At 43.0% G+C, this 10483-nt stretch overlaps 1 protein-coding gene across 7 annotated transcripts in view; it reads right to left on the bottom strand.

The window, feature by feature from the left end:
• Positions 1-91: 91 nt before the first annotated feature.
• DDX42 (DEAD-box helicase 42) overlaps positions 92-10483 on the bottom strand; it is a 47241-nt gene continuing 36849 nt past the window's right edge. For 6 of the 7 annotated variants that reach the window (XM_078065907.1, XM_078065911.1, XM_078065910.1 and 3 more), the window contains 9 exons: positions 9878-10006; positions 9159-9258; positions 8518-8565; positions 7903-8000; positions 6793-7069; positions 5327-5553; positions 3522-3632; positions 2306-2407; positions 92-1670 (listed from right to left, as the gene is read on the bottom strand). In XM_078065907.1, coding sequence (XP_077922033.1) covers positions 981-1670; positions 2306-2407; positions 3522-3632; positions 5327-5553; positions 6793-7069; positions 7903-8000; positions 8518-8565; positions 9159-9258; positions 9878-10006 — 1782 coding nt within the window. In that variant the 3' untranslated portion in view covers positions 92-980. The remainder of the gene's footprint in view (positions 1671-2305; positions 2408-3521; positions 3633-5326; positions 5554-6792; positions 7070-7902; positions 8001-8517; positions 8566-9158; positions 9259-9877; positions 10007-10483) is intronic. The other variant, XM_078065906.1, reaches the window with a different exon arrangement.

Below are 10483 nucleotides of genomic sequence, written 5' to 3'. Positions count from 1 at the left end.
TCAAACATCTGGGTGTTCACACCATGTGCTGCACGGTTATAAATCATAGTATGTACTCACTGTGAAGTAGAAATGACAAACAATCCACAGGTCCCAGTAGTAAAACATTTACTAGAGCAAGCAGAAAGGAATGCACATCTTAAAGAAACCTTCACAAAGTCACAAAATTCGAAGTATGTATATTTCTTTTCCTTTTATAAACAAGATAGAACAAAAATCATCAAAATCATTTCAGCAAAAGATTTTCTACCATGTGGCAAGTTAAAAAAAAAAATACAATGAAATAGAAGACACTTTAAAAGCTGTTGAGTTTTTTTTTTTTCAATTTAGCAACACTTCAGACCTGGAGCAGTCTTGTTTCCAGGATCATCTTTCTCTTCGAGGGTAGAGGCTCTCTGGGTCTGGCGGGCTGCTGCTTCCTGTCTCAGGACTGGATACAAACCTGGCTGGGGAACCTGAGCATGGACTCCCACTTAGACATCTCTCTTCCCTGCAAAGTCTAGAAGCACCAAAATCCTTCCCCAAATCTCCAACAAATGCTTCAGTAGGTTGGGTTTGCAGAAAGCCAACTCCTAAAAAGGGAACTGCCTGGCCACACAGCTAAGAAAAGAAATTTTACTTGTAGATGTTTATAAGGTGACATTTTAGTAAAAAATATAACACTACATATAATATAAACCTAGAGTGAGTTTTGTGCCCTAGAAGGCCCTTTCTTTCAAGGTATCCTCAACTGACCTTCACAACTCACCTAGAGCCCAACAGAAGGTTCCCAGCTCTCACTGCTTTCAAGGACCAAAGCAGCTTCCCAAGAAGACATCCGAAAACTGATCCAGATGAAAGGGTAATGCTCCAGCTAATCCACTAGGGGCAGGGGGTCCTTACACCTTGGGCCCCAACCCAGCCCTGAGACGCCTAGTTACCAAAAATCTTTCTAAAAATAAAATTAAAGACCATTGATTTCACGCTGTAGCACATACCCTCTAACTGTCCCATCGACTTTTCTTGCGCTTGGGTGGCTCGGGGACAGCGAAACCATCGGCTGTCTTATCTGTCTTGCTGTCCACCTTGTCCATCTTGCTGTCCACCTTGGGGTCCACCTTGCTCTCACGATTACAACCCTCTTTCCTGCTTTCACCATTCCGACCATCGTTTGCACCTCGGCTCTCTCCATGTCGGCTGCCACCTCCTCCGTGCCTACTCTCCCCATGACGGTGGCCGTCAGCATGACGGCTGCTGCTTTCGGGGTAGCGGTATCCATCTCCATGGCGACCACCCTCTCCATGACGTGGACTGTCACCATGCCGATTGCCACTCTCTCCATGACCATGACGGCTGCCGCCCCGGTTCTCCGTGTATCTCTCTCTCTTCCCATTGCCTCCCCCAGGCCCTTCTCGGCTGTTACTCCCTGAAGCTGTATTGTTGACTCCCTGGGCTCCAGCAGAAGGATAGGTCACTGGAGCACTGCTGAGGTTCCCAGTATTGCCAAAGCCTGGGATGCCCTTGGTGGCACTGGCAAGGGGGCTGTCTGGACTGTTATGGCCCTGCTGGGCTGAATTAGTTGGGACGGAATTCAAGCTCCCTGCACTAGTCCATCCACTTGCGCCAGCAGCAGAGCTTCCCGCCTTCTGGTTGCTTAAGCTGGCAGCAACAAAGTGACTCTTGTACTGTGACTGAAAGAGAGACAACGAGCTAAGACAGTGGGTTCAAGAAACTTAGATATGTGAAGCTTGGTAATGAGAAAGTACATAGAAATTCTATGCTATCCTGGCACTATGAGCATCCCGATGGCCCCACAACCCTGTGGTTTCTATGTTCCTCTATTAATGAGAAGAAATCTAGGGACCTAGCTGAAACATCAGTCTGAAGGCAGATAAAATGCATAAATTAAGGCTCAGCTGGTTAGCTTGCTAACTGGAGGAGTGGAAGGATAAGTATAGACGGGTTCAAAGTTAAGAGCTCCAGAACCAAACTTGTCTTAGCTAAAAAAAAATGGCAATTATTCTCAACCAGCCTACAAGAGCCTTAGAGGTGGGCAACGCTGTCGGCTGTTGAGGCAGGGCGGGACCGCCAGCCCTGCTGCAGTACAACAGTCCCAAGCTCTGGGATGACGGATGTCCCCGACCAGATTTCCTAGCTTCTACACCTGCAGCTCTATGTAAGCTATTATGAAGTTGACATTCAAAACTGAAAGCAGTGAGAAGGCCTTAAGTCTAGCATCAAGCCTACAAGCTCAGCTACCCTCTCTGAAAGACTAGGCCCCTCATCACTGTGCAAAGCTCTTTTAGCTAACTCCTTAATTTCAGACCTGGAAAGCTGCTTTCATTGCTGTCAGCCGATCTCCCATGGCTCCTGTGGAGGGCTTGTAGGCCTCATAATTGCTCATCACATTATTGTTGTTTCCTCGGTCCTTTAAAAAAAAAAAAAAAAAGGCACACCCATGAGGACAGAATGAGCAGGAAAGCTCACTGCCAGACTGGGCCTCATATCCTGGAAACAGAAGTGGGCACTGCAATGGGAACAGGATATATTTTGTGGGAAAAGGTACAGTAATAATTATTTAAAAATGCTTATGCCTTTTAACCCAGTAATTCTGTTTTTAGGAATTAACCCTAACCCCGAAGTCAGATTATGCCCAATGCTGATGATATGGTTTTATTTACACACACAAATATAATGTTTCTGTAATTCTGTAAAGCTTTATATGCTCAGGATGAAGAGGCCACAAGGCAATATATAGCATATGCATATAGCCTATACATGGCTCAAGCTCTGAATCCACTCTTAAAAGCCTGAGTCTCAGTTTCAACACTTACTGCAGTATAACCTGGGTGCCTCCGTTTCATGATCAGTACACCTGTGCTCACTGGGTGGTTGTGAAGACTGAGTTAACATGCATCACTGCTTGCCATGGCTGGCCCTGGCATATATTAAGTGCTCAACATTAGCTATCACTACCAATGGTGTCCTGTGCATCGTTACTGAGAGGTGTGAGCAGATTCTTTATCAGAGACACCAAGTAAACAATAATGCTCCACAAATAAAAAGACTGGCAGCTTTCTTCTTCGGTTTAGGAATCAAAGTGACAGGAAACAGGCAGTTAAGAAAGCCAGTAAGGGGGCGCTTTCATTACCTGTTTTGTGAGAAAAGCTCGCTCTCATCTCTGATGCAATTTCCCACAGAGTGTAGGAAGCATTCTGGAGTCAGGGTTCCCAGCAGCAGACTCTAGGCCAGTGCTGGAGGGCTTGTTAAGTTTCTGATTCACCAGGTCTGGGGTGGGGCACAAATTTGCATTTACTGCTGGTCCAGGGACCACAATTTGCAAACTGATGTTAACCTCGACTGATTTCCTGAGCGTATCTAGTCACCAAGTACACAAAGGTGCTTCTCTAAGACAAAGTCACAACATTCCTTGTAGACGGGGTTCTGAACTCACTGAGGCTTTCTCAGGTAGAGGAGGACGGTCATAACATCCTCCAGGACTTGGGAGCAGCCCAAAGGGCACTGCTGCAGCCTGGACTCACCGTGTTCTCTGAGCCTAGGCCAGGCCGCTCCCTGTAGCCTAGGCCGCCTCCACCAATGTTCAGCTTTTTGCCTTTTCCTCCTTTAAAGCGGGATTTCCGAAACCAGGCATTCTGCATTGAACACAATTCAAGGTTAGGCCATGGGAGGAAGAGGCAGCCAGAGGAGGACGTCATCAGAAACGAAGTGGGAGGGAAGAACGTACTGGTTCATCTGTAGCCAGTGTATTTACAGCAACTGTTCACAGGAACCACAGACGAACTTCTTTTGGGAGTTTAGTCTAGCAAATTTGTCAGGAGGCCCAGCTCCTCATCTGAGGCTTCCATTACCGCTGTTTCTCAGGGCCTCCAGGAAGGGAAGTGAGTAGGTAAGCCTCAGACGGAGAGCACTTACTCTGGCCACTTCTAACTTCCTAGAGGAACCATTTCTTAATCTAGACATACTACTGGATATACACGTTTGGAGCTTAAAAGAGGGCTCAGAAGTGAAAGAAAAAGACCATGTGAAGTGAGGTTCACCAGAACTGGCTCTAGGGGCAGATGTCCAGGACCACTAGCAACGTAACTGGAAGTTTTATGTACCCATAGCCTGAAGCGTCCCTTGAACTTGATCGCTGCCCAGCACCCTATGAATCAATTTATGTTCTTTTCACAGAATGCAAATATCAGTGGGAGAGGTAGCCCTTTATCTAACAATCACACGTTACAATCTAAGTGAAGTACTTGAGAGGTAGGGCTGGCTTCAGAAAGGCACTGACCAGGGAAGCTGATCACACAGTCTGAGAGCACAGGAAGCCTAAGGCACAAAAAGAGACATAGAAAAAGCCAAAGACAAGATACATCCTGTTCAAAAATGCAGTTTACGATGGGCTCTCTGTACCCAGGAAACAGAAGGAAACATTATTTTACTCCTTCCTGCCGTGCAAGTCCTCTACTCCCAGAACTCAGAGTATGGGCAGTAATACTATACTGTAAGTGCAGTACGGGTTGACCATTCTGTGCGCTGACTTATGAATCTAAAAAAGACATAAATTTAGGGTGCCTGGGTGGCTCAGTCGTTAAGCGTCTGCCTTCGGCTCAGGTCATGATCCCAGGGTCCTGGGATTGAGTCCCACGTCGGGCTCCCTGTCTGGTGGGAGGCCTGCTTCTCCCTCTCCCATTCCCCCTGTTTGTGTTCCTGCTCTCGCTATCTCTCTGTCAAATAATCTTTAAAAATATAAAAAAATAAAAAATAAAAATAAAAAAGACATAAATTTCTACTATCAGAATGTGTATACTGAACCCATTTGTAATTTGGGGACTCCATATATTAAGATGACTCAGTATTTATTTCAGTAGAATGTCTAGCTTAGTTTTAGATTGGTAATCAATGTGGTTAAAGGTATGAGACCTAAATCAATGAGAAATAGTTAAATACATCATATTTTCTTAAGATGTCACACATTTTTAGCCCCTCAAAAAGACCGGGAGAAAGGGCAATAAGGGGAAAATAGCCATCTTTGAGTTAAACTTACAAGTGTGCTATGGGGCAAACAGGCAGAAATTTCAGAGGGACAGATTTTAGCACAAAGAAAGGAATAAGCTTTTCAAATCAATGTTGCTGGAAAAAGAGGTAAGACAGACCAGATGAATTTTAATGTCCTACAGTACCGATCTGTTCCTCCTAAGCACTGCCCCCACCCACGGCCGTAACTTTTCTGTCATGTGTCTATGTTAGCTCCTCAGGCTTGCTGAGTTGTTTTTTTTTTTTTTTTTTTTTTTACTAGTTTTAGAACCTCGAGCCATCCTAAGTGTACTCAGCCCCTCACCTGCATTGCCAGATCTAGGAGTTCCTTGGAAACATGCTGATTGGCTCCTTCCAAGTTCCGGACAAGGTCACCAGCAAAATTGCTGTCCTTGGGGGTCAGTAAGGTATAAGCCACGCCTTTCTCACCCGCTCGTCCTGTGCGGCCAATCCTATGAGTATGAGTATCAATGTCTCGTGCCACGTCATAGTTAATAACAGTCTTAATTGAAGGAATGTCCAGACCACGGGCTGAAATAAAAACCAAATTCTTTTATCCTTCAGCAGGAGTCAAAACACCAAAGTAACCCAAAATGCTAGCCCTCTAAGAACCCACATTCCTCTTGGTTTGGTGAGCTAATAAGATCCAAGGATTTATGGGACGCCTGGGTGGCTCAGTCAGTTAAGCATCTGCCTTCGGCTCGGATCATGATCCCAGGGTCCTGGGATCAAGTCCCACATCGGGCTCGCCGCTCCATGGGGAGCCTGCTTCTCCCTCTGCCTCTGCCTCTCATGAATAAATAAATAAAATCTTAAAAAAAAAAAAAAAGAGGGCGCCTGGGTGGCTCAGTTGGTTAGGCGACTGCCTTCGGCTCAGGTCATGATCCTGGAGTCCCTGGATCGAGTCCCGCATCGGGCTCCCTGCTCAGCAGGGAGCCTGCTTCTCCCTCTGACTCTCCCCCCTCTCATGTGCTCTCTCTCTCTCATTCTCTCTGTCTCAAATAAATAAATAAAAATCTTTAAAAAAAAAAAAAAAAAAAAAGATCCAAGCATTTAAGTTGCCCTTCTATGATGCTAGGCTGTCTAGCGTCAGGGACACAGGCCTTCTGCCATCAATAACCTGCCATGGCCTCTCTCTTGCTCTAGGAATGTGTAAAATAATGAAAGCCAGCATCAAATTGGCTTGAAGCTGAAAAATTATCTCCTTTTTGGGGAAAAAATACCAGTTTTTTAAGGGTAGCTATTAAAACTGAGAATAAAGCCAAAAGTCACATTTCAAAAAACTTTTCGATCTTGAGTGAAGTATGCCCGATCAATATGACACTGGCTCAACAATTTTTTTCCTCCGAGTATCTTTTAACTGCAGGGATTCTTTCTTCAAAGAGAAACATTAAGTGCAAGTAGTACCCAGAGCTCCAGGTTGTGGTCAATGGTCTGAGCTCCATTCGGGGTGGGGTGGCCAGCCAGGCCAGTAAAGTGCCTCCAGTCAGACTGCTCAGTGCTCTAGCTCTTTTTTTTTTTTTTTTTTTAAGATTTTTATTTGTTTATTTGTGAGAGAGAGACAGTACAAGCAAGAGGGAGAAGCAGGCTCCCTGCTGAGCAAGGAGCCGGACTCAATCCTAGGACCCCGGGATCATGACCTGAGCCGAAGGCAGATGCTCCATGGACTGAGTCCCCCCAGGCGCCCTCAGTGCTCTAGCTCTTACATGGCAACACAAAACACCCTTACGGCACAGGGCCGTGAGGTCACCGGGGAAAGTCATACTCTACCTGCAACATCTGTGGCCACCAGGACTGGGATGTCCTTTTTCTTAAAGTCTGAAATGACCTTGTTTCTTTCACTCTGATCCATGTCCCCATGAAGCAGCCCAAGATTATGACCCTCCTGCTTAAGGTTATTGGCTAGCTCTTCAGCATTGGCTTTTTTAGTAACAAACAGGAGGACACTTCCTGAAGAGGTAAATTCCACCAGACGCCGGGTAAGCCAGTTCCATTTACTAGGCCCAGAATGGAGAATTTCTACAATCTGTGTCACATCTTCATTTGCCTGAAAAGAAACAGATGACTGTGACATTTGTACCAAAAGGCACCTGAACAAGGACCAGACATCATTTTCCACCCCCACAGAGAAGAACCTTAAATAGTCCCTCTTCTCCTCGGGCCTTCTTTGAGCAAGTCAAGCGCAGCTTGAAACCTACATCCCTTCTCAAATCACTGTGCTCTACCTAACTATTCATAAGCCCCCATACTCTGCAATACATTGTTATAGGCATATTCAGATTATTTATTACTAATAAATTTAGCTCCTTTTCTGTCCTTCCCACTCACTGCTCCTAGTACTATTCATACACACATAGAAGGCACTCAAAAATGAAAAGCAGACAATGTCAGAACACCAACTAACTGCACAGAACTTTAATAATAAACATGGTAAGCAACTTCAGGAATTCTCAAGGGAGCCAAATTTTCCACATAGGACATATGCAAAGGTAAATACCATGAACTCATTTTCACCAGGCCTTTCAAGTCACCTCACTCCTCCTCCAATCATTTAAAATGTCCGTTCCATCCTGTCTTCCAGGCAAAGCCTGCTTTGCCCCGCGGCAAAGTTTTTTTTAAATTTTTATTATGTAAAATTTTAAACATTCCAAAAAAATGAACATAATCACCTATGAACCCATCACCCAGCTTCAACAATTATCCATATTTTGACAATGTAGTTGTCTCATCTATCCTCCTAACCTTGTGTTTTTTAAAACAAATCTGATGTATAACATAGTAACATGTTTTCCCTCTCAATAGTGAGAAACTAATTCCATGTCTCCAAAATATGAAAAATAACCTGTTGGGGTCCCATCTAGCCTTGCTTTTTAGGGTTACCTCTCCAATGTCTCCCTGCACCACACGAATAGGGTCGATCAGGATGTCTCTGGCCAGTTTTTCAATCTTTTTCCGAAAAGTTGCACTGAATAAAAGAGCTAAAAGGTAAAGTAAATTCTGTTAAAGAAACAGTGTGACTTCGTTTTTGAATACCCACTAAGCCTCCTATTGATACTCAGAATTATTCAGTTTTACAAAATAAACCCACCTGAACTTTCAATTTAGTTTCAAAATTGATTCACTAAGGAAAAAAGCATTTTCCTTTTTCTATTTTTATACATTTTCAGTTAAGACAAGGACTGTCAGCATGGTTCGAAAAGGCTCCTGACTTCCTATCAGCAGCCCTGCACTGTGCTTTAACTCCACGTGCTGATAAAACCATGTAACTTGGGACAGGTCATTTCATTCTCAGGCTTGGATTATCATCTACAAAAACGAGTGAGTTATATCTGATGATCTCTAAGGTTCTGTGCAGCTCAAACTTTTTATCTCCTCCTCATGGTTCTCACCAGTACACACATGATCATTTCTGCTGCCATACTGTGAGTGCTTATAAAATACATAGGTGTTTAATCTGAACACAAATGTGACTTAATAAAACTGCTTCATACATACTCTGTCTGTCAGGACGGACATGACTTGCTATGGATCGCACCTGGTACTCTGGAAGAAGTAAAACAGTAAAATTAACATTATAACTCTATACGATGGATTGGGATGCCTGGGAAAAAGTCATTTTACTAAAACTCTTCATATGAGAAGTTATAACTATTAAGGAAAATGTGAAACTCCTAGGCCTATCATTCAGTATGAAACCCAGAAATCCTTTCTCCTCCACCCGGCTAAGCTGGGCCCAGTGGTATTTTAATCAATAAAGATGGGTTATTCAGAATTTCCACACAGTTGGGAGGACAGAGAAGCAAAGAGCCTTGAATGATATGACATCTACTACTAAGAACACAGACCTTGACCTCCACAATCAAAGGCATATGAATAAAAATAAAGCATAGAGAAAATATTCCCCCTATATACAAAGGCACTTTCAAAATGTCTGTAACCCAGTCAAGCCTAACATACTTCCTGAGAGAACACCTAAAAATAGTTAATGGCTTAGCTATATCTCTACAGTCTAATCCTATACAATAGGAGTATTTTTAGCATCTCTCATACAGAAAAAAAATGCTAAGTCTAGAAAGACAAGAACAAACCAAGTATCATGAGGATGGGGACAGAAGAAACTGGTATTAAAGGCATACCAAATCCCATGTCAAACATGCGATCTGCTTCATCAAACACAAGGTAAGAGACTCTTTGAAGATTGGTAGCTTTCTTCTTCACATGATCAATTAGTCTACCCTATGAGATCCAGAAAATGAACAGTAAGTATAATTAAAGGCACTTACAAGAACTTTCTCAATTGTACTCCTGGCAAAAGCGCTAATACTCCAGTTGTCAACTGTAACAGACACTGGGTCTGACAGACTCAGACTTTATGCACTACAGAGCATAAAAGAACAGAAAATTTGAAAACTTCGTTTTGGGAACATGGCCAGAACTATTTTGTGGGGCATTCTAAAATGACCTAATTTAAAACCTTATTGATGGGTTTTAATGTTTAGACTACTACACTCTTTTAGGAACTATGACCAAACTCCAAATTGTATGGTCCAAAGACCGTCTTCTTTTTGATTCTCAATGCTCTCAAGTAACCATAGATCCATTTTCTAGGAAAGCATTAAAAAAAAAATCTGAAGTAGAGGGGAATCTATAGCTACTAACATACATGTCAGAGAATCTTAATGGACTGCTATTCTAGTCAACCAATCAAAATTAAACCAAAGCCACAGGCTGTCATTTATCAGAGTATTCTCGACCCTGCTTTACCCCACATTTTGGGGAGCATTCCATTCAATAACTAACCCTTTTTCCATACCAAGAGTGGCCGAGAAGCCATTTGAACCCAAGACATACTTACTGGGGTACACACAACAATCTCTGCCCCTTCCTGAAGGGCCTTGGCCTGCTCCCACATGCTCCCTCCTCCATATACGGCGACTGATCGAAGATTATATGCTTTCCCAAACCGCTTACATTCTGCATGGATCTGCAAAGTTGTTGACATAATGACGTAACAAACCAGAACACTGACCAATACCCAAAAGGGAGTTCTAAAAAAACCCAGAGAATGTGATGTCCTAGAAAATCAAAAGCTAGAAATAATGCTTTATAATCACATTTTTATTCATAAAGTAAATGAACAGAGCACCACTGTCACATCCCAACAGGCTATCTGCAACCTTGTCTTGATTACTCTTTTTTTCTTTTAAACTTTACTTCCTGACCTTGTCATTGCTGTTTTACCCAAGCAAAATGAATTAGCCCAGGAGGAAAACATTGGGAACTTAAAATACAAGTAATTCCCATATATTTTTTCTCTTAACACAGTTTTAGGGAAAAATATGTGTTTGGTTGTATAGAAAATATATAACATAATATTTTCCAAAAGTTTCCTGGTAGCACAACAACGTGAATGTTCTTCATGCTGCAGAACCATATACTTAAAAAATTATTAATTAATTAA

The sequence above is a fragment of the Halichoerus grypus genome, chromosome 2, assembly GCF_964656455.1.
Source record: "Halichoerus grypus chromosome 2, mHalGry1.hap1.1, whole genome shotgun sequence".
Classification (NCBI taxonomy): Eukaryota; Metazoa; Chordata; class Mammalia; order Carnivora; family Phocidae; genus Halichoerus; species Halichoerus grypus.
Note: the sequence above shows the minus strand (reverse complement) of the source record. Positions and strands in the feature narration are given on the sequence as shown.